Here is a 25,238-nt window from a genome sequence, read left to right on the forward strand (position 1 = left end):
CTGTCCCCCTCACTTCTGAAAAAGATGACTACGGTCACTCAGTACGAGACCAAACACAGCACGTCTCAACACAGTAAACAAAAAGTGTTTCCTAGCAACAACAACTGCACTAAACCCTAATGAGACAAGAAATAAATGCACTTACGAGCTGCTTTGAACTCCCACTGATTTAACTGATTTAAAGAATACACACATATAGTAGCCCTATTAAAATTCTCAAAATGAAATGAAATTAAAATGAAAAATCCAAGTTAAATCGTATGACCTTGATTATTTGGAAGTAGGAACATGTTTGTTTTAGTGTAGAAACAATTTAATTTATTTTAAAAGGATCATATGATGCGATTTCTATTTTTCCTTTTCTTTCGTGTGCTACATAGATATTTGTGCATGTACAAGATCTGCAGAGTTACAAAGCTCAAAGTTTCCCACAAAATGATTTATTCTACCTAAAAGAGAAGGCTAATCCAGACCAGGCTAAAATGACTCATTCAAACATGCCCCCACGTCTACGGCACGATGTGGAAATAATTGCGCAATATCGCCTAAATGTTCATCCTAAGAAAGAAGGCATGTTTTCAGTTACCGCAGTTAGTGTTTAAGCAGTATTGTCAGGGAGACGCTGTGTGTTTCAGTGCCAAAGCAAAAGCACTTTATTTTGCCTTCCAGAAGTAGATGCAATGAGGAATCATTGGTTAAGATTTATTTACAACAGAACAGCACAACCCAGATGTTCGAGTTTGTGCAACACATTTTATGGAAGACAGTTTTGTTAACCAAGGAGAGGTTAGCTTTCAACTTTCATGGCTACAAACTTTGCAGCCTACAAGTCTGGCTGTGCAGAGGCTAATTCAAAAAAAAAAAAGTTCAATTCCGAATCTAGCTCTTATTCTGAATCAGCTTCTGTAATTATGTTTTCTTTATAGTTTAAGTATTTGCTAATGACTGTTCAAAAGCGGAGTTTTGAGCCGTGAAGAGTATTGCGTTGTGTGTGTGTGTGTGGGCGTGAGAGAGAGACAGGGTCACTTATGCCACGTTTCCACCGAAATTACCCGGAACATTTGTACCAGGAACTTTTTTCCCCAGGAACTTTTTTCCCCCCAGACCTGTTGCTTTCTGCGTTTCCACCGCGGTGTAAAGTACCGGGAAGATTAGGCAAATAGACTGGTGACGTAGGTCTGCGCGCGTTTCTTAATACAAAGTACACTGATTTTGGACGTGCATCCTCGGTAGTTCAGACTTTGTGCATTCGACTCGGGAGTGTGATGTCCACGACGACGCAAGTCCAGTAAATCTGCAAACAGCAGCGTACTTGATAATGAGTTGCTAAATAGCTGACCATGGCTACTGCAATTTTCCTCTCTGTATATTTACAATAAAATGAAATGGGATATCAAATACCACTGCCTCCTTTCGTTTTCATTTAAGCATAATAACAGCTGCAGAAATGTACTTAGTTCAGGGATATGTGTATATATACAGCCATTACAATGAAACGAAATATTATATAAATTTGCCTTTTTTATTTTCATTTTAAAATATAGATAAATTGAATACAGACCAAAGAAAACCTGTTAGATTTACCCCGCAGCTGAATTATATTTTATGTTTAACCACATCAACTCTGGGGACCCACCGGTGGGTCCAATATTGCATATGCCTAATTCTCAAAAAATCTAAATAACAGCTGAAGTGGTTAACCACTAACCACTAAATCAGAGCCAGCGGCACATATCAGAAGGTCTAGCCGAGGAGAGGCTGCTTCTCGGCGAATAGATGATCACTGAGCTCCTGCTGATCGCGTCGAGCTGAACGTCTCTGAGATCGGCCAAACACATTTTTAAATAGGCGCTGTCTTTATAAATAAACCACAGATTTGAGTTTTAAACAACTACATTCTCGTCTGAAATACTTTTAAAATTACATTTCATGACACAATAACAGTAATATTTTGAAAATGTTGATCCGAATAAATGGTGGTTGAAATCACAATGCTGCGTGAACTCAACCAATCAGGATGTTTAGCGCCCAAGTCCCGCCCCGAAAGTTCCAGAACTTTGAAAAAGTACCACCTCGCCAGCAGGGACTTTCTGAGGGGCATTTTTTTACCCGGAACTTTATTTAGTTCCTGGTTCCTGCGGTGGAAACACACCAAGTACCAGGCCAAAGGCCCTAGTGCCTGGGTAAAGTTCCTGCGGTGGGAACGCGGCATTACATCACAGTGGAGTAAGCTTTATTCATTGCTTGTGGTGTTCGGCCAATAACAATGCACTGGGTCAGCTGGCCAATCAGAGCAGACAGTGCTTGTTGGAAGGAGGGGCTTTGTAGAAAATGACTCGGAGAGAAGCAGGGCATAGAGGACCTACAATAATGTACAATATTTGAAAAAGAATATGCTGACATGCTTTAATGTTCAAAAAACATTGTTACACCCAATACACAAAATATTTTCCTTTAAAATAGCATCATATAAACCCTATAAATAATTGCAGAACAATAAAACTATAAAAACTGTGAATAACAGTGTAACTGCATAGGCATTTCTAGTACACCGTTTCAAAACTTTTATTTTATTGTAAATCCACTATTTAGTAAAAGTATTGAAAACACCCCAAAACAACTTACAGTCTTTAAACGAGGCCTCTGATCTATATCAGGTGTGCCTATAGCTATGGTTATGTCTAATGCAAACAATGTACATTTTTTGTAAGCAGCTTCAGGAGGGAAATGCATGTTGATCATTTAGATGAGTACGCTTCACTCTCGACCACAATAGCATCCCAAATCAGAGGCTTGTGATTAATGTCATGTTTCATAATGTCAGGAACTCTCATGACGCTCATTTTGGCCTTGTGAGGAATCAATTATAGTCATGATTCATATAGCATCCACACATTCAAGTCTCTAAAATATGATCTCAAGTTGATTTGTCATTGTATTTTATTACAAACAATAGAGAAAAATCACATGGATTATAACATATTTAATGGCATGTTTTGAATAAATGACTGATCTTAGTGTCTAGATTAGTTTAACATTGAAAGAGAGTGAGGTAAGAAGAAAATTTGCAATGTGAAATTCATTTAATATTAGACATGTGGCATTCAGTAGGGTCACACTGTAATTATGTTATTCAAATTATAATTTAAACATTAAAATAAACTTTTAGGATTATGAAAAGTTATTTTCCAAAAAATATTTACAAAAAAATGTTCTTAAAAATCTTTATGTAGTACATAAATACAGCATGAGTTTTAAAAAAGGTGGAGGTGAAGTGAGGTGGATTGGAGGGGGTGATTTTTTGGAAAAGTGGTTAACCAGAAAAATTTTAATAGCACTTCATGCCCAAAAGGTTGCCAACTCCTGGTCTAGATGAGTATTTATGACATGTTTATTCTGATTCATGTTATTTGACTGATACTCATGTAATGAAGACTCTATATCATCTCACTGTTACTGATTTGTCATGCAGCTCAAAGTATTGTCGAATCTCTCGTCAGTCTATTCTGATTCATCAACACAGTTTCACTGATGATCCAAAACCAACCCTAAACCCAGGATAGAGCCGCCGAGTGAATGCAGTCTGGACTGTGTGGATGAGGCTCATTGTGTCAGAGACGCTGTAGAAGGACAGAGTTCCTGCACTGTGATCCACAAACACTCCTGTTATATAGTGATCATCATCACACTCTCCTGTTATATAGTGATCATCACACACATCTGTTCTACTGCTGATTGGCTCTACAGGGAGACCAGTCTCTGTGTTATTGTGTTTGAATAAATATCTGTCAGGAGAGCAGATCAAACTCCAGGACTGATCATTATTTCCAAACAAACACTCATAACCTCCCTTCCTGCTGATGCTCTTATATGACACTGATATATACACACCCTTATTCCCACTCCACTCCAGTTCCCAGTAACAGCGTTCACACACACTCTCTCTACACAACACTTGTTCCCAATAATCAAATCTGTCTGGATGATCAGGATACGGCTGTTTCTCACTCACACGGGCCACTTTTCTGTTCTCCTCAGACAGAATGAGTGCAGTGTTTGCAGTGTTTGGATCAAGTGTGAGAAAACAGGCATCTGAACACAAGAAAAGAGACATTAATAACACAACAACAATCACTACGGTTGTGTTTGTGTGCATGTGTCTGTTTGTAGACGTACATTTTTTCAGTCCTGCTATAATCCTGGATTCTCCTCCATGATTCACACTAAAACACACACACATTCAGTCAGTTAACAAACACAACATCACATTATTATTCCAGTTATGATTTTAAAAACAAGATAATCAAGATAAAACATGTTAAATCAAAACTGTAAATTGTTATTTTATGTTTGTCTTTATTTCCAGGATAGAAACGGATGTGCTCTAAAGCTCAGAGATTCTGCAGTAGCAAAATGTTCTCAGCACTTTTGATCAATGACTACACTATTTTTCATCTTTTCATCTGAATATCTATATTTGTGAGATTTAGTCCAAACAGTTTTGAATATTGAGATCTGATTTTGTGTCTCTGGAAAATAGTGATCTGTGACATTTTATTATTATTGAATATTAAAGTTTATGGTAACACTTTACATTAAGGTTTCCTTTATAAAGCGTTTATTACGTGTTTATACATGACCAATAACTAATTAAAAAATGCATAATTGATCATAAGCTATAAATCCATGAATAAAATGGGTGATTTTAATGAAAAACCTGCCAAATAGTGAGGCAATTTTACTCACTTTTTATAAATGCTTATTAAACAGCTCTGTGGAATACTTGATTCTGATTGGTCAGTCCCTCAATAACAACCGATAAAAGCTAATAACACAGCGTCATCTGGGTAACAGAAGTTGGCACTGTACTCTTGCTTGAACTATTTTTATTATATTTGTTTTCTTGGTGGAAGCTTTGCGTATGTTTGGCTTATAAAATATTAAAAATATTAAAAATACCCACCCACTGGTGTCATGGCTTACGCTGCTGGAAGGAACACGGAGCCGAGGGATAAACGAAACAAGGATTTATTAAATAAAACATAGGCAAGGTAAGTAGCAGATAACAAGTGGCAAGTGGCAAGTAACAGGTAACAAGTGGCAAGTGACAAGTAACAATTGGACAAGTGGACAAGCAACTAGTAACGAGTAGACCCGACAAAACAGAACTGAAAGGACAAGGCATTTATACAAAGGATAATAGGGAAAACACAGGTGGATGGAATGACTAAATTAACAGGGACATGGAACACATGCGGAAATGACTAGACACACCTGGGAACTAATCAAACCGAACACGGAAGACAGAAACTGGGTCACAGGGGCAAAAACACACAAAATGAGTCCAGGTGTGTGACAGTACTCCCCCCTCCCGGTAGGTGCGTCCTCGCACCGTAGAAACAACAAAGGGAGGCGTGGGTGGGAACTTGGGAGGAGGTTCCGGTGGAGGACAGCCTCCCAGGAGGGGGCCAGCAGACAGGGACCACAGAGGAAGGAGCCAGGGAGGAGATGACGGAGGGAGGAGACAGGAAGGATCTGAAGCAGGAGGTACCCAGCAGGACCCAGGCCACAGCCATAACGGCCCAAGGTGGGGCCGACGGAGGAAGGAGCCATGGAGGAGGAATGGTCACCGACTCCAGGGACTCGACCCACGGCAACGGAGCAAGTGGAGGAGGAGCCCGAGGCGGAGACGGAGAGCCGAAGAGCCAGGGTGACGGGGAGGAGCCGGAGGTCCTAGGCGGAACTGATGGCTCTGGTGACTGACGCGGCGATGTGGATCCGGAAGGCCGCGGTGAGGCCAGAGTGACCGAGGACTGAGGTGTAGCCGAGGGGATGAAGGAGCCTGACGGAGCCGGAGGGACGGAGGGATGAGGCGAAGCTGGAGGAGTGGAGTCCCGAGGCATAGGATGGACGACGCCAAACCAAGGCGGAGCCGGAGGGACGAGGGAGCCAGGCAGAGCCTGCGGACTGCCGGGCCACGGCGGAGAGGAAGGAGCTAGGAGCCATGGTGGAGCCGACGGGTCAACGGGCCGAGGCGGAGTCCAGGCCTCAGAGGCTGGAGGCGGAGGTGAGGGAGACGCCGACCAAGGCGTCGCTGGAGGATGGCGGTCCCGCTGAGCTCGCACCACAATGATGGTAGGCTGAGGGCGAGCAGAGGGGCAGCCAGACGACAGCGGAGGAGGAGGCAGGAGTGGGTGGGAGGTTGGGAATTTTGGAGGAGCAGGCATTGGAGTAAGCTCTGGGGCTGGAGCCCTTCCTGGGCTTAACGGAGGATCAGGAGCCCGTCCTGGGCTTAACGGGGGTTCAGGAGCCCGTCCTCGGCTTAACGAGGGATCAGGAGCCCGTCCTGGGCTTAAAGGAGGATCAGGAGCCCGTCCTGGGCTTAACGGGGGAACAGGAGCCCGTCCTGGGCTTAACGGAAGATCAGGAGCCCGTCCTGGGCTTAAAGGAGGACCAGGAGCCCGTCCTGGGCTTAACGGAGGATCAGGAGCCCGTCCTGGGCTTAAAGGAGGATCAGGAGCCCGTCCTGGGCTTAACGGGGGAACAGGAGCCCGTCCTGGGCTTAACGGGGAATCAGGAGCCCTTCCTGGGCTTACAGGAGGATCAGGAGCCCGTCCTGGGCTTAACGGGGGAACAGGAGCCCGTCCTGGGCTTAACGGGGAATCAGGAGCCCTTCCTGGGCTTAACAGAGGATCAGGAGCCCGTCCTGGGCTTACAGGAGGATCAGGAGCCCGTCCTGGGCTTAACGGGGGAACAGGAGCCCGTCCTGGGCTTAACGGGGAATCAGGAGCCCTTCCTGGGCTTAACAGAGGATCAGGAGCCCGTCCTGGGCTTACAGGAGGATCAGGAGCCCTTCCTGGGCTTAACAGAGGATCTGGCATAGGTGAATTGGAAACCCCCTCATTTTGACCCATTTGGCGCTCCACATTATGCTCCCTCGTGGTGGGCAGTGTCGCCGGCTCTCGCACCTGGTCTGACGGGTTGCTCTCTGGCTCTCCGTCATCGGTGGGCTCGGGCTTATGCCTCGTACCGTGGGGAGATTGTAGGCTGGGCTCTGGGTCCAGAGTGGACCTGGCGAGATCCTCCATTGGGCCGACCGTGAGAGGTGACCCATTTCTCACCAGATTCCACTCTATAAAGGCGGCGAAATCCTCCCGAGGACCATCTTCGGGCGACAGCGCGTGGTCCGGGTAGCTGGTGGCATTAGCTATCCAGAGAAACCGTCTGGTATGGTCCTCGAGAGACAGTCCCTCCTGCTCCAGCAGGAGGAGGAGGTATTCGGGGCGATAGAGGGGATCCATGACACACTACGGAAAGAAAAAAGACTGTGAAAAAACGGAAAACAAAACGGAGGGAAAACACGCAGTTTTTAACTTTTTAGGTCGGGTCTTCTGTCATGGCTTACGCTGCTGGAAGGAACACGGAGCCGAGGGATAAACGAAACAAGGATTTATTAAATAAAACATAGGCAAGGTAAGTAGCAGATAACAGGTGGCAAGTGGCAAGTGGCAAGTAACAGGTAACAAGTGGCAAGTGACAAGTAACAAATGGACAAGTGGACAAGCAACTAGTAACGAGTAGACCCGACAAAACAGAACTGAAAGGACAAGGCATTTATACAAAGGATAATAGGGAAAACACAGGTGGATGGAATGACTAAATTAACAGGGACATGGAACACATGCGGAAATGACTAGACACACCTGGGAACTAATCAAACCGAACACGGAAGACAGAAACTGGGTCACAGGGGCAAAAACACACAAAATGAGTCCAGGTGTGTGACAACTGGGGTGGTGTTGGCGCAGTGGGTAAGACACAAAGCGTTAAAAGCGTGAGCACTCGTAAGCTTGTCATTAGTGTTTTCATTCGAACCTATCACTGTTTTTCTTTTCTCCTCTCCTCTCTCTCGCTCCAGTTTTTCACAAGTTCATCAAACAACCTCAGTAAGAATATTTCATCAAGCACGGTGAGTAATGGCTTCTCCTGTTATTGTTACTTGCACCTCTTGCCACATGTACAGTTTATCTATCTCTGTCGCTGATGAGGGATTCACATGTTATAAATGCAGGGAAATAGTTAGGCTGACAGAGAAGATTTCAGAATTAGAGACACGCATCCAAACTTTAATTGAGGAGAGTAAGAATGTTAGGGCTCTAGATACGGCTTTGGATGCGTCTAGCTCAGGGATTCCTGTACATTGTTCGGTTCCGGAAACAGAGCCCCTGCAGCAGGGCAACTGGGTGACGGTGAGGCAGCGTAGTCGTGGGTCAAAACACCGCTCTTCTGTTCTGATCAAAACATTAAACAGGTTCTCCCCACTCAGTGATGCACCCACTGAGAAACCTGATGAAAGTGCTCTAGTTATTGGTGATTCTATTACAGGAACGTGAATATAGAGACACCAGTAAGATTGTTATTCATGCCGGCGCTAATGATGTTCGACTTCGTCAGTCGGAGATCACTAAAAATAACATTAAAGAGGTGTGTGAACTTGCAAGCACGATGTCAGACAATATGCTCTGGTCCCCCCCCCCTGCTTACCGTGGTGACGAGATGCATAGCAGATTGTCATCACTCAATGGCTGGATGTCTAAGTGGTGCCCACAGAATAACATCATCACAACGTTTCATAGACAATTGGACGAGCTTTTGGGGCAGACCTGACCTGTTTAAAAGAGATGGTCTTCATCCCTCCTGGGGTGGCGCCACTCTTCTCTCTAGAAATATGGCAAATATTCTTAGTGTTTATACTTGACTAACTGGGGCCCAGGTCAGGAAGCAGACAGACTGGCTAAACCGACCATCTGCTAGCTGCCTCCCGTCACAGAGGTCAGTTAATTCTCAGCACATAGAGACATTTTCACCTAGATATCAGACTTTAGAGACTGTGTCTGTTCCCCGAACTAGAAAATACAAAAAACGTCCAAACCATGTTAAGATTAACAATTTAATTGAGGTTCAACAAATAAAAAAACAGAAGCAATACAGATAAACAAATGATAAAGCTTGGCTTATTGAATATCAGATCCCTTTCTACGAAAACACTTTTTGTAAATAATATGATCACTGATCATACTATAGATGTACTCTGTTTGACAGAAACCTGGCTAAAACCTGATGATTACATTATTTTAAATGAGTCCACCCCCCAAGATCACTGTTATAAACATGAGCCGCGTCTAAAAGGCAAAGGTGGAGGTGTTGCTTCAATTTATAACAACGTTTTCAGGATTTCTCAGAGGGCAGGCTTCAAGTATAACTCGTTTGAAGTAATGGTGCTTCATATAACATTATCTAGAGAAACAAATGTTAATGATAAATCCCCTGTTATGTTTGTACTGGCTACTGTATACAGGCCACCAGGGCACCATACAGACTTTATTAAAGAGTTTGGTGATTTTACATCCGAGTTAGTTCTGGCTGCAGATAACGTTTTAATAGTTGGTGATTTTAATATCCATGTTGATAATGAAAAAGATGCATTGGGATCAGCATTTATAGACATTCTGAACTCTATTGGTGTTAGACAACACGTTTCAGGACCTACTCATTGTCGAAATCATACTCTAGATTTAATACTGTCACATGGAATTGATGTTGATAGTGTTGAAATTATTCCGCCAAGTGATGATATCTCAGATCATTATTTAGTTCTGTGCAAACTTCATATAGCCAAAATTGTAAATTCTACTTCTTGTTACAAGTATGGAAGAACCATCACTTCTACCACAAAAGACTGCTTTTTAAGTTATCTTCCTGATGTATCCAAATTCCTTAGCATATCCAAAACCTCAGAACAACTTGATGATGTAAAAGAAACTATGGACTCTCTCTTTTCTAGCACTTTAAAAAATAAAGTTGCTCCTTTACGCTTAAGGAAGGTTAAGGAAAACAGTTTGACACCATGGTATCATGAGCATACTCGCACCCTAAAGAGAGCAGCCCGAAAAATGGAGCGCAGCTGGAGGAAAACAAAACTAGAGGTATTTCGTATTGCTTGGCTAGAAAGTAACATATCCTACAGAAAAGCATTAAAAACTGCTAGATCCGATTATTTTCTTCTCTTTTAGAAGAAAACAAACATAACCCCAGGTATTTATTCAAGACAGTGGCTAAATTAACGAAAAATAAAGCCTCAACAAGTGTTGACATTTCCCAACACCACAGCAGTAATGACTTTATGAACTACTTTACTTCTAAAATCGATACTATTAGAGATAAAATTGCAACCATTCAGCCGTCAGCTACAGTATCACATCAGACAGTGCACTATAGTCCCCCTGAGGAACAGTTCCACTCATTCTCTACCATAGGAGAGGAAGAATTGTATAAACTTGTTAAATCATCTAAACCAACAACATGTATGTTAGACCCTATACCATCTAAGCTCCTAAAAGAGGTGCTTCCAGAAGTCATAGATCCTCTTCTGACTATTATTAATTCCTCATTGTCATTAGGATATGTCCCCAAAACCTTCAAACTGGCTGTTATTAAGCCTCTCATCAAAAAACCACAACTTGACCCCAAAGAACTAGTTAATTATAGACCAATCTCGAATCTCCCTTTTCTGTCCAAGATACTAGAAAAGGTGGTATCCTCACAATTATATTCCTTCTTAGAGAAAAATGGTATATGTGAGGATTTCCAGTCAGGATTTAGACCGTATCATAGTACTGAGGCTGCTCTCCTTAGAGTTACAAATGATCTGCTCTTATCATCTGATCGTGGGTGTATCTCTCTATTAGTTTTATTGGATCTTAGTGCTGCGTTTGACACAATTGACCACAACATTCTTTTGCATAGACTTGAACACTTTGTTGGCATCAGTGGAAGTGCATTAGCATGGTTTAAATCGTACTTATATGACCGCCATCAGTTCGTAGCAGTGAATGAAGATGTATCATATCGATCACAAGTGCAGTATGGAGTACCTCAAGGCTCAGTACTAGGGCCGCTACTCTTCACGCTTTATATGTTACCCTTGGGAGATATCATCAGGAAACATGGTGTTAGCTTTCACTGTTATGCTGATGATACTCAGCTCTATATTTCTTCGTGGCCCGGTGAAACACACCAATTTGAAAAACTAATGGATTGCATAGTCGATATAAAAAACTGGATGACGAATAATTTCTTACTGCTAAATTCTGAAAGAACAGAGGTGTTAATTATAGGACCTAAAAACTCCGCTTGTAATAACCTAGAACACTGTCTAAGACTTGATGGTTGCTCTGTCAATTCTTCGTCATCAGTTAGGAACCTAGGTGTGCTATTTGATCGCAATCTCTCCTTAGAAAGCCACGTTTCTAGCATTTGTAAAACTGCATTTTTCCCTCTCAAAAATATATCTAAATTACGTCCTATGCTCTCAATGTCAAATGCAGAAATGTTAATCCATGCTTTTATGACCTCAAGGTTAGATTATTGTAATGCTTTATTGGGTGGTTGTTCTGCACGCTTAGTAAACAAACTACAGCTAGTCCAAAATGCAGCAGCAAGAGTTCTTACTAGAACCAGGAAGTATGACCATATTAGCCCGGTCCTGTCAACACTGCACTGGCTCCCTATCACACATCGTATAGATTTTAAAATATTGCTTATTACTTATAAAGCCCTGAATGGTTTAGCACCTCAGTATTTGAATGAGCTCCTTTTACATTATAATCCACTACGTCCGCTACGTTCTCAAAACTCAGGCAATTTGATAATATCTAGAATATCAAAATCAACTGCGGGCGGCAGATCCTTTTCCTATTTGGCGCCTAAACTCTGGAATAACCTACCTAACATTGTTCGGGAGGCAGACACACTCTTGCAGTTTAAATCTAGATTAAAGACCCATCTCTTTAACCTGGCATACACATAACATACTAATATGCTTTTAATATCCAAATCCGTTAAAGGATTTTTAGGCTGTATTTATTAGGTAAACCGGAACCGGAAACACTTCCCATAACACCCTATGTACTTGCTACATCATTAGAAGAATGGCATCTACGCTAATATTTGTCTGTTTCTCTCTTGTTCTGAGGTCACCGTGGCCACCAGATCCAGTCTGTGTCCAGATCAGAGGGTCACTGCAGTCACCCGGATCCAGTACGTATCCAGACCAGATGATGGATCAGCACCTAGAAAGGACCTCTACATCCCTGAAAGACAGCGGAGACCAGGACAACTAGAGCCCCTGATACAGATCCCCTGTAAAGACCTTGTCTCAGAGGACCACCAGGACAAGACCACAGGAAACAGATGATTCTTCTGCACAATCTAACTTTGCTGCAGCCTGGAATTGAACTACTGGTTTTGTCTGGTCAGAGGAGAACTGGCCCCCCAACTGAGCCTGGTTTCTCCCAAGGTTTTTTTCTCCATTCTGTCACCGATGGAGTTTCGGTTCCTTGCCGCTGTCGCCTCTGGCTTGCTTAGTTGGGGACACTTCATCTACAGCGATATCGTTGACTTGATTGCAAAAAAATGCACAGACACTATTTAACTGAACAGAGATGACATAACTGAATCCAATGATGAACTCCCTTTAACTATCATTTTGCATTATTGACACTGTTTTCCTAATGAATGTTGTTAAGTTGCTTTGACGCAATGTATTTTGTTTAAAGCGCTATATAAATAAAGGTGACTTTGACTTTGACTTTGACACATGCCTTTGGTGTGAGAGACCCAGGTTCGAGTCCACTGTAAGACACCAGTGTGTCCCTGAGCAAGACACTTAACCCCTAGTTGCTCCAGAGGCGTGTACCCTCTGACATATATAGCAATTGTAAGTCGCTTTGGATAAAAGCGTCAGCTAAATGTAAAATGTAAATGTAAAACTAGATTAAAAAAGGGTACAATTATTTAATTATGTCATCCTGGTATCGCAGACTCACTCTAGTTTCATTCAAACACAGCTGCTGTCATTTTACTACAGTTATTTTGTATGAAGTGATGGACTATAGCCAGCAAACTGGTAAAGTTTTAAAACATTTTTAAAATTTTAAAGTCTTAATTCTTTTATTGCCTTTATTTTTGTGGTGAAAAGTTCAAATATTTCAACTCAAATCAATATTTCGCTTTTAATTATTTACTTATGTGGCAAGTAGCCCTTTAATAAGCAGTGCAGTGAACAACAAACAAACTTGCATTCCAAGGACCAGTTTATGGCAGGCCTCTCTATCTGCCGGTGTTGAGGGAGATGTGCCCCACTGTGATTGGATCCTGGTGAAGGAACATAACCAAATGTTCCGAACCATTAGATAAGATGCCAAGACAACTGCCATACACCTCTAACAGGACAGGAAGGGAGACCTTCTGCCCCCATGACCACCTAAGAGACTTCTTACTGGACTATGGGTTGACCCTTACCATCACAATCAATCCTAAGTTTTTGGAAATGCCTGCCATAAAAATTCATCTGGATCTCTAAATGAAACAGCAGTGGCAGAAACAAAGAAAGGCCACAAAGATCTATCCAAATCCATTCATACCCAAGTTTGGAGTCCTTAAACAGATGCAAACTGTAAGGGATTCACTTCATGTTGATGGCCATTGACTAACACAACAGTTCACGGTAGCAGGCCTGTTAACATATTATTATATGAATAGGTGATAGTTCAACAGTTGCCTATAATTTTTAGACTCTTTTTGCTCCCCTTGATGTTGTTAATAATTTGAAAGAGGTTTGATAAAGAAATATTGCATGGATGAAATGTTAAAGACACTGTTTAATTGTGTACTCCACTGTATGCAAATGAGTTCCACACTAGGGTGGGCAACACCATGGCCACCTCGGACACAAGTGGCCAATCACATTCCTGGAATGGAGAAGCACCAGATTCCAATCTCCTCCTCATCAGAAAGGAATAAATGATTTCTTCCAAAAGAAAGTCCATGTTCTGACATACTAGGCACTTCAGATCAAAGCCTCAGTGGTCTAACAGCACTCGTCAATGTCAAAATGACTGAGATGGCCAATCAAATCAGAGTAGGCGGGTTTACTGTTCACAAATGCAAAGCGCGAAGCGTCAGTGTAACGTTAAAGAGAGCGAGATAAGATGAAGATGCAAATCATTTAATATTAGTCAACTTTTAATAATACATTATATGGTAGAAATGTTAAATAACCGACAGCTATATCCAGTGATGAAAATTTCAGAGAGGGAGAGAGATGTGTAAATTGTCTGCATCTGTCTCTCTCTACAAAAAATGAAGCGATTTTGCCCCCCTTGTTTTTGAGAAATATAATGTAGCAATACAGTATCAATTAATTGAATTAATCGCATATCAAATTTGAAGAAATTAATCCCAAAAGATAATTTAAAGCATCAAACAGGCATTACAAAAAGTAGGTTCAGCAAGAAATAGTTTGTTTGATAAAATGTATTACAAAAAGCCTACTCTTTTGGAACATGTGAGTAAATTATGACAACTGAACTGTTTTTATTAGGGCTGGTAAGTGATTAAATTTTTTAATCTAATTAATTACAGGATGTGGTGATAAATTAATTAAATTAATTGCACATGACTTCCGGTGAGAGATGGCCGCGTGAGTGTTTTGGCGTGTTGATGCTTTCAAATATTTGAATTAACTGTTGCTAAACCCGTGATTTATCGGTTAAAGCTGACCCTTATTGGGATTATAAAGTTTACACCTTCGTTCTGTGGCGTGAAGTGCCTAATTTTGGACAAAATTATGGGGGATCAAGACAAACAAGGGCGAACCTCCAGAAACAGTAACAAAAATGATATTGAATGTTGCAGCAGTGCTGCGGTGATGAAAGAACTGAAAGCAATTAACGCAAGACTGGACCGCATACAGATTGACATGGGAAAGCAAGTCAACGCTAGAATTGATAGCATGGAAAAGCAAGTAAATTCTAGAGTTGATAAGTTGTGTGAATCGATGGAGAAGATGATGTCTGAAAGTCAGAACGTTGTGTTGAAAGAGTTAGAGAAGGCCACAAAAGACATGAAGACAAATCTTGACATTGAAGTGGGAATTCTGTGTGCACGAATGGAAAATATCGAGCAGAAAATGTCTAAGAAAGAGGTTAAAAAGAAGAGTTTTGATCCAGATTTTTCGCTGATCGTTGTGGGGCTGCCTCATTCAGAGGGAGAGGATTTAATGGCTAAAGTTAAAGCCTCGGGTGGAGTTGGATTCTTGGTTAAAAATTCTGTGTTGGAGCGGTATTCAGTTAGTATTGTTGATAAAACATTTGATGGAATATTTTGTTTACGCTTTGAGCATAGAGAATCGCAATATTCTTTTATTTTAATTTCATGTTACCTGTCCCCAGAATCATCTGTCTGGGGCAGGGATTCAGATCTCTTCTTCAGCCATTTATTGGCATTGCTATATAGTGTTACCGACCAGGTGGATTCAATTTATATATTATATATGTGGTTAACAGTCGAACCGGGGCTCTTAAGGATTATGTGGAAGGAGATGACCTTGCTCCTCGAATAGTTTTGGACACGAATGGTCACGAATAAACATGGTCATACCTTTATGGAATTTTTGAAGGACTCTAAATGTTGTATACTTAATGGGAGGTTAAATCCTGAAAATGACAACTTTATTTCTATTTCTGTAAGAGGTAAAGCTGTTGTTGATTACATAGTGACACCTCATGTTGATTTGAAAACATGTCTTGGATTTAATGTTTATTCCCCTTCTGAGCTTTTTGACAGGGTTGGTCCAGAAAGTTTTAATTTGATTGGTGACCATTCAGTTCTTTGTTTACGTTTTCAAACGGGGGAGGTAGTTCAGAATAATGTTGACTGTTTACAGCATGTAAAAAGACGAGACAGGAATTACCCTGTTGATTTTTTGTCTTCAAAGATGTGTTGTAGGGCTCTATTGGAGGTGATAGGTCAATTACAGGTTGTACAGGAAAATCAGGAAAAGATGGACCAGTGTTATACTAATCTCTGTAATCTTTTACATGCTGAGATGGAGAAATATTGTCCTGTACAAAAAATGGGTTCTACAAAGAAATATTACAGAGCTAAACAACCGTATTGGAATAATGAATTAAATGAGTTATGGTTGAAGTTGCGTTCTGCAGAGAGAATATTTCTTAAATGGGGTTTTGGGGAACCTGGGAAGAGGAGGAGGGCCTTGCATAGTTAATTCATTTAATGCCAGACTAATTTTGATAGAAAGCTTAGGTTCTTCAAAAGAAGGTTTAAAAGAGGCCAAGCCCTCAAATTAGAACAGTTACAAACTGGTAATCCTCAGCAATTCTGGAGGGAAATACAAAAGTTAGGCCCAAAAAAGAAAATATTAATACCCATGGAGGTTTTATTTGAAAGTGGTGGATCTTCTTCTGAATTTGGTCAAATATTAAAAAAGTGGGAAAAAGATTACAGTGATTTATATGCTTCTAATAGTTCAACTTTATTTGATGATCTTTTTTTAGAAGAAATTTGTATAGTAAAACTAGAGCTGGAAATGGGTATGAATACTATATACTATCAAAATGATATACTGAACAGTGATATTATATTAGATGAGGTACTTAAAGTGCTAGACAAAGCCAAGGAAAATAAAGCTGTGGGCATTGAAGATCTCCCTAACGAGGTACTTAAGAACCCTAAGTTGTGTAAATGTTTTACATTGTTTGTGTCACATATGTTTTCAAAATGGTATTATCCCATCTGAGTGGAATAGATCAATTATCAAACCCATCCCGAAATCTATAAAAGATGACCCTAGAGTCCCGTTGAATTATAGAGGGATTAGTTTGATCAGCACAGTCTATAAAATTTACTCAGGAGTCCTGAACAACAGACTTAATACTTTTTTGGAGGTTTATGGAGGGTTGGTAGATGAACAGAATGGTTTTAGGAAGAACAGGGCCTGTATTGATCATATTTATGTGTTATCCACTGTGGTGAGAGCCTGTTTGTACAAGGGTAAAAGTGTTTTTGCCTGCTTTGTTGACTTCAAAAAGGCGTTTGATTGTGTTAACCGAGATCTTTTGTTGTTTAAATTACTTTCATTTGGTATCAATGGAAAATTCTATAATGCTATAAAAGCCCTTTACAAAGACCCCATTGCTTGTGTACAAATAAATAATTTAAGAACGGATTGGTTCCCAATGCCTTTTGGGGTGAAGCAGGGAGACTTACTCTCCCCTTCCTTATTTGCTTTTTATATAAATGATTTAGCTCAAGAAATTAAGCAGGGTAATTTTGGTGTGCCAATTGAGGACATGAATTTAAGTATTCTGCTTTATGCAGATGACATTGTTTTGATAGCTGAAAATGAAGTGAATTTACAAAATATGCTGAATATAATGAGTTTATGGTGTAGTAAATGGCGTCTCACTATTAATAGTGAAAAAACACAGGTTGTTCATTTTCGGGGGAAAGGTGAATTACAAAGTATTCATACATTTCAGTTTGGCCCTGTGCCCTTGAAGTATACTCATCATTATAAATATCTTGGTTTTGTTTTTGATGAAAATATGAAGTTTATAGAGGGAAGAAAAATACTAGCAGAGTCTGCAGGAAGAGCATTAGGTTCCGTGTTGAGCAAAATGAAACTGTGTACAGATCTTGTTTTTTCTACATTTACACAATTGTATAAATCTTTGGTTGACTCAGTTTTGTTTTATGCTTTTGATTGTAACTCTGTTCAAAATCTTGCTTTAAGGTGTTTTCTTGGTGTGCATAAATATGCAGCAAAGGTAGCTGTTAATGGGGATGCAGGATGGGATCCATGTATTGTAAAACAAAGGTGTGAAATGGTGCGATTGTGGAACCGTCTTGTCAGTCTGCCAGAGGAAAGGCTAACTAGGAAAATTTTTAATTGGGACAGAGTAAAGCATCACCCCTGGTCTGGAGAGGTTTCAATAATATTGTTTGCGTCTGACTTGCATATAATGTATCAAAATAATCTCCAATGTAATATAAATGTTGTCAGACAAAGATTGTTAAATAAATATGAAGATCAATGGAAACAGGATATATGGAAGAAGCCAAAATTAAGAAATTATGTTCAGTTTAAGAATGATTATGTTACAGAACCTTATATTTTCCTAAATCTAAAGAGAAGGCAGAGGTCCCTCTGTGCTCAAATGAGAACTAGTACCTTACCTCTGGCAGTGGAAGTGGGTCGATTTAAAGGTACACCTGAACATTTACGTTTGTGTGAATTTTGTGATCTCCTTAATATTGTGACATAAGGGACTCTCTTTTTGAATCAATTCAGTTAAAAAATCCTGATATTTTCTGGAAATATGAAGGGGAGATTTTGTGCTGGCTGTTTGAAAATGATGTTTTTGCTTTGGCGAAATTTATAGAAAAGGCCTGGTATCTGCGGCAAAGTATTCTGTATCCCATATGAAAAGTCATTTTTATTTGTATGTGTACTTATTTTTATGGATTTAGTTATGTTATGTTAGGTTCTATGTTACGTCACGTGGCTATCTGGAGATAATTATTAAATTATTACTGTAGTGTCTAATAAGCCCATAAGGGCTGGGCACCTTGGTGCTTGACACGTAAATAAACAAATCAATCAATCAATCAATCAATGCACATCAAATTTGGACAATTTCTCCCAAAATATTATTTAAAGTCATTGTGTAAAGCATCAAACAGACATTACAAAAAGTAGGTTCAGAAAGTTTCAGATAGTTTGTTCGATAAAATTTATTACATATAGCCTACTCTTTTGGAGCATGTGAGTAAATGATAACAGAATTGTCATTTTGGTTGGGTAAACTTTATATAAACTTTAATAAATTTAATAATTTATTTTCTTATTTTTAGTAATATTACTATGAAAATATAAAACAATTTCTCCACTGAAATGATACTCTAAATAATAAACTTAAAGCTGCCAGTAGGTGGTGGTAAATGCCTTAATAATTAAGTCATCGAGTCAATTATTAATTCAGTGCGTTCAAATGGCAGATTCATTTTGTGAAGTAAATGGTTCTTTATGAATGGTTCATTGAATCATTAGGCTTGTTCGACTTGAAGCAAGTCATCCCCATCAGACCGATCGGTGTGTGACATCAAAGTACTGCAAGAGCTTAGAGAGCAGAAGACTCCTTGTGCTTTTGAATCGCTCTCGATGTACTTTGATGTCATACACCGATCGGTCTGTGCAGCGTTGCTTCAAAGCCAACATATATGCCAATAGTTCAATGTGCCAAATGGTTCACCAAATTCGTTCAAAACAAGGATTAAGAAATTAAATGCAGTTGTTGGTTGTTTGGAGATGAACAGTTCTGCTTTGTCTTTTATCTTCTGGTTGGCAAAATTGAGCAAAACAGACAACATTGTGTTTAAAATAACACAATATTAACTTCTTAATGAACTGTTGTATAAGATGAGTATCACATTTGCATTTGTGTGGTATTGCACTTAGCCTACTTCTTGTGTGATATTTCTTAACTACGTGAAGTAAATATGAGACACAATCTCAGACGGGCATTTTGACCAATATCTCGAATTTTAGGGATATTCTCTAGGCTCCATCATGTAGTAAATTATTGTCCTGCCTCATATTAGTCATCAATCGACTGTATGACATGGCAGATTATCCACATAGGTCTGGGGCGGGGAAAGTGCATCAAATGCATTCATAATTTTAACTATATTTTTTATCTAAACTTTTAAACTTTATTTAATTAACGCTTTAAATTACCAGCTCTAGTTTTAATGCATTGGCCTTGTCACACACACACATATGGTACAATGTGTATCTGTTATCCACATTTTTTTTTAAGTTTAAAAAAAATATTTATTAAAAAATATTCAGAAACTATTTGCATCAAATTGTATCATTTAAAAATGTGTATGTACCATTTCAATACATAATACATTAAAACTGGAGGTGGGGGAGTGGGGGGACAGTGGCTAACCAGAAAAATGTAAAATGGCACGTCATGCCGAAAAGGTTGCCGAACCCTGTTCTAGAGAGACACTAACGTCTGCCTGTGGAACGTAATTTTAAACTTACCAAACCTCTTTCCTAAAGACCTTGGCTTTATACCTGCAGCTTATGTTTTTCTAACTTGTTTAGATAACATTTACTTGGGGTCAGCATTACAAATAATAGTAATATTATTTGTTCAGACATAATTAAGCAGTTATTTATTATTAATTCCACCAGAGCCCTTAAGTGGTTCCCATTAGCAACATTACCATAAGCCCCTTTCACACTGCACATCGGACCTGGCAAATTGCTGGAATATTGCCGGGTCACCTTCTGTGTGAAAGCAAACACGTCCCGGGATTGATTCCGGCATTGAACCCGGGTCGGGGACCTAGTAACATTGCTGGGTTCAATCCTGGGATGAGAGCTGTGGGAACAAACGCTAGATCTACTGCCGTGTTGTAGTGATGACGCTTGTTATCGTGCGTCTCTTTTACCGGCTTTACCGGTTTTGAAGGAAGATCAACAAAAAAATATATGCAAACTATAATGAAGCAGAGATCAGTTAGTTCCTCACTTTCCGCCTTGATGCCGAGATCATACACTTGCTTCAGTGAAAATATAACGTGCCTAACGTTTTCGACTCGTACATTACACATCACGCCCTGATATCACGTGTCATTACGGGACCTTTACGGGTTGTGTGTGAAAGCAATCACATATCCCGGGTAATCACTGGCAGTGTGAAAGTGCAACATCTAGCGACCCGGGAACAATTGCCAGAACACTTTACCCGTGTATTTGCCGGAATCGCTGTGTGAAAGGGGCTATAGAAGTCTCTTTCATTGCCACATTCAGCTCAACAGCATAGCATTCAGCCATTGTGTGTTCATTCCATTTATTTGTTTCTGCAATTTATTCAGTCGCTTTTTTCTTCTTTTTTGTTGTTGTTGTCTATTATCTATTAGCAGAGCAAATTCATTTATTGATATCATTACTAGTTGGTGTAGTTACTCTTGCAGATCTATTGCTAATAATTTCATTAATCTTATTACAATTGTGTCTTCTTCGTGTTGATGATACAAGGCTCTACTAGCTAGCTAAACCACCAATCTTTCAGATAAATCAGTTGACCAGCTCCCTCCAGTGTGTGAAATTTAAATTGTAGAACAGCTTGTGGGAAACACCCATATTGCCAAATGAACAGTTTTTGACTGGTGCACTAACCTAAGTGAGGTGGGAATTGGTCATATGATATACTCATAACAGCACCTTGAGTGAGGTGTGATCCAAATTCACATCGTCCTTGGTGACATGAGTCTCAACTACATCAATGTTCATTCAGGCAGTTGTTCTCTCAGAATAGCCAGACAGGGTGATCAGCCTATATCAGACTGAAGGGGCTTATTCTGAGAGAACAATCAGTGACAACTATATTTATTAAAACAGATTCCTTATTTCTTTCATGATGCAGCAAAATAGACTATTATAGAGAGACTTAAAGGTGTTGTATTCATGTTTTGCTCATTTGAATCTCATGACTCATTTCACTTTTCTTACCAGAAGCTGTTCTTTATCTTACTAATTATTCTCTGCAAAAGTTCATGATGCCTATCCACAGTAACGATTAAAAACCTATATGGCACATAAAACCGCAACCATAACTTCATGAGATATAAGTAATGAAATTTTATATTCCAGTATTAGTAACATGTGAACCTTAATGTAAAGTGAACACCTGTGAACCATTTATTAATGAGTCAGTAACCTGTGATGGTGAACTTCCTTTTTATTATTTTGTGTTATTCTCTGAGGTCCCCTTGTAATGTTATCAAGATTTTTACATCAAAACTTGTTGTAAAAAGTTGCTTTGAAGTTTGGCGCATGTGGGACTTGGTAGTAGACATCAGGAAGGACTGCCCTTGGAATGCAGCTAATACACTCTCTAACAAAATCAATAAGGGGATCCATCAGGTGGATTTGAGCAAGACATCTTGACACAGTGCAGAGGAGGGTGAAAACACAAGATGTATGGAGAAAAAAGGGTTTTCCATATCCTGCACCTGTGACTGCCTACTACAACTTCCTAAACAAAAAGTAACTTAGGCAATTGGAATCAATACATCTTTTTCAGTGAATGAGTGAGCAGAATGATTTCCACATAATTCTGAAGCAAGAACTTGAGTCTACCCCATCCAGTTCTCAAAAGTCTTTTGGGAAAAATACAAAACAATAGCCCCTATCATGTAAAGTGCTTTGAGTACCCAGGAAAGCACTATATAAATGTAACAAATTATTATTATTATTATTATTATAAAAATGTACTGTATGTGTTTCATGGCCTTATTTCAGTGACTTCAGTGTAGTTTTTCACTAACCACGCATAAACGTTTTTTTCTCAAAAATACAAAAATGCATATTCATGTTGCTAACATTTTGGCCTAAAGCACAGTTTGTGCTGAATACAGTGACTTTAGAAGTTTATATGTTTGTAAGCAACTGAAAAATGCTCAAATATCAGGGCATTTCAAACTTCTCCAGGGTCCCAAAACACCCTCAGACCCCAGAGGGTTAAAGACACATCTCTTTAGTAAAGCATTCACACATCGTATCTCATAACCTTGCAATTCAGTTTTATCTGATTGAATAAACAATATCATTCTTTGCTTTGATTGCAATGGTTTGAACATCAGCTACACTCATTTTTCTTTATTTGCTATTCTGTTTCTACTACAGGATGGGAATCCCATGGTAACTGGGAATTACACAAGCTTCAGTCTGGATCCGTCCTCTTATGAAGGTCTGGACCAACATACAAAACTATAACATTTTTGTAAAGCTGCTTTGCAACAATTTGTATTGTGAAAATTGGCATACAAATAAACATGAATTGAATTTAATCGGAGATGACCAAACACCTGAACAGAGATAATGCCTACCCCTTAGAGGACCTCAAATGTCTAAAACCCTGAACCATCATACAAAACTACCAAATTTTTCTAAAAGTTTGATCACAACATACAATCTTTGCTGTTAATCGAGTTCACCATTTATGTTTATATACAGGTCATTAACTAACTTAATGATTCATACTGTACATTTCTGTCATATGGACATCACCTTGACATAGTCACCACTAATAAACTACTAAATGTAATCTAGAAACTCTAATTTACTGTGAAGCTGCTTTGCAATGATGTGTATCCTGTTTTTTGTTTAAATTAAAAAAAAATATCTTGGTTTGTGCTGTTGCTCTTTTAATCCTTCATATTGTTGCATCATTTAGAAACCCCATAGACTTCTGTAGATTTAGGAGTTTAAATAAGACCTGAATTTTTTTCTGCCCAACATACTTGAGTTTCTCCAGACTAAAGTTGGGAGTCTTGAGTTTTTCAGAGAGTAGCTTGACTCCTAAATCTCCTGGGTGATTGTAGCTCAGATCCACCTCTCTCATGTATGAGGGGTTTGAACTCAGAGCTGAAGACACGTAACCACAGCCTTCCTCTGTCACCATACAGCCAGACAACCTACAGACACACACAGCAACAGTCAACATCACAATAGTTTGGCAGTCAGACAACATAGACAGAGTCATTTGTGTAGCTGTTATTTTCTGTAGTTTCAAAAAGTAAAAAAATATATATTTATACTCCCAGTAAGAACAGTATTAACATATTTCTATATTGTTACTAGACACCAGGAGTAGAAAACTGAATTGCCATTTTTAAATTCACTCACTGTCAATTCAAAAAAATATAACTGAATTAATTTAGCTTTATCAGGAAGAAACAAAATTCCCCAAATCATTGCATATTACAGATATATTGTTTAAATAGAAAGTAAATTGACATAGTTTAATAATAATAATTATAGAAAGAGTTAATTTTCAAATAACAATAAACACTATGTTAGGGCTGTGCAAAAAATCGAACGAGATTTTCATGCACATCTCATCAGTAAAGGCGCTCCTGTGATTAGTAGTTTATCTCCAGCACGTGCGTTCAGATCAGGGTTGGCAGGTTTTCACAACAAAGACTGCCCAGTTGCTTCTCAAACTAGCCCAATCACATTTCGTTGCGGATGATAAAATACATGTTTTTTTTTGGCAGGGTTCACTTGGTAAAATTCACATTTTATTGGCTAAATATCACATTATTGGGATTGGGTCACTTCGTTCCATGGATGTGAAAAACAACCGCAGACTTGGCAACACTGGTTGGCATTTACTACACAGAGCCATAGTACACTGACAGTCAACACAAAATGGATTTCAAAGTCGCAGGCAAAGTCATGCCGATTTTAAAAGCGATTTTGTGTAGCTTGTCAGTGAACTACAGCTCTGTATTTGTAAATTTGTATTTGATTTGTTGCACATCCCTATGCCACATTTAAAAAATAAGATGAACTTACTGCCATGCATTATTCTCCACATATAGCACGCTCTAAACCCTAAACACGTTTTTTCACAGGTTTTACAGCAGAAACCGACAGGCATCCTTGTTGTTTTTGAACACAACCCAATAAGTCCTTGATGAACCCGTGATATCTTTCTTCGGGCATAAAAGGAAAATAAAAGCTGAAACTTTTTCACAGAAACTTGCTAAACGTAACTTTTGTAAGGGAAAATCTCCCTGTATTGTGTGTGATCACAACAACAAAGTTTGTCAAGCATCTACATTATCAGCTGTACTTAATTTTTAATTTTATAGTACTTAACTTTGTAAAGTTTTTTTAATTATTAATAAACTATTCATATAATATAATATTAAATCTCGACTAATTATTCATTATACAGGATAAATGCTTAAAGTTTAAGGTATTTAACTACTGTTATAGTGAAATATTACAGTGATGGCAGCGCTTGAAGAGTGCTTAGTTTTTACTGTACAGTATTAGCCAGTATTTGAGGTGTGCATTTTTATCTTGTCACCATTACTAGGCTTTAAAACGTTATATTTTTTTATTTTTTTAAAGCTTTATTTATGAGTTTTAGGACAATATTACAATGAGGAAAACAAAACAAAACAAGAAACAAGATCAACTTAATACAATAAAATAAATTACAACTAAAACAAGTAATCAAAAGTGTGGCTTAGCAAAACAATTAAAGTGCACAACCTGTGAAATAAAATAAAAGTTTCATTGAAGGGGGATAAATGCAAGAACAATGAATCAGTCTACGTCCGACAATAAAACATGTTCCATGACATATTGCTTACAAGGGTCCCAAGCTTTATTAAACTGGTAAGATGAATCTCTTATAGAATGTTTGATTTTTTCCAACTTTAGGAAAAAGAGGACATCTCGAATCCATTGTGTTGGGGTTGGAGGCCTCTGATCCTTCCAC

The 25,238-nt window shown here is 39.2% G+C and overlaps 1 protein-coding gene across 3 annotated transcripts in view; it reads right to left on the reverse strand.

Moving 5' to 3' along the window:
• Nucleotides 1-3,489: 3,489 nt before the first annotated feature.
• Nucleotides 3,490-25,238, reverse strand: part of LOC132157539 (NACHT, LRR and PYD domains-containing protein 12-like) — a 137,974-nt gene continuing 116,225 nt past the window's right edge. For all 3 annotated transcript variants that reach the window (XM_059566912.1, XM_059566914.1, XM_059566913.1), the window contains 3 exons: nt 23,245-23,418; nt 4,177-4,223; nt 3,490-4,092 (listed from right to left, as the gene is read on the reverse strand). In XM_059566912.1, the coding sequence (XP_059422895.1) occupies nt 3,515-4,092; nt 4,177-4,223; nt 23,245-23,418 (799 nt within the window). In that variant the 3' untranslated portion in view covers nt 3,490-3,514. The remainder of the gene's footprint in view (nt 4,093-4,176; nt 4,224-23,244; nt 23,419-25,238) is intronic.

This window comes from Carassius carassius, chromosome 14, assembly GCF_963082965.1.
Source record: "Carassius carassius chromosome 14, fCarCar2.1, whole genome shotgun sequence".
Classification (NCBI taxonomy): domain Eukaryota; kingdom Metazoa; phylum Chordata; class Actinopteri; order Cypriniformes; family Cyprinidae; genus Carassius; species Carassius carassius.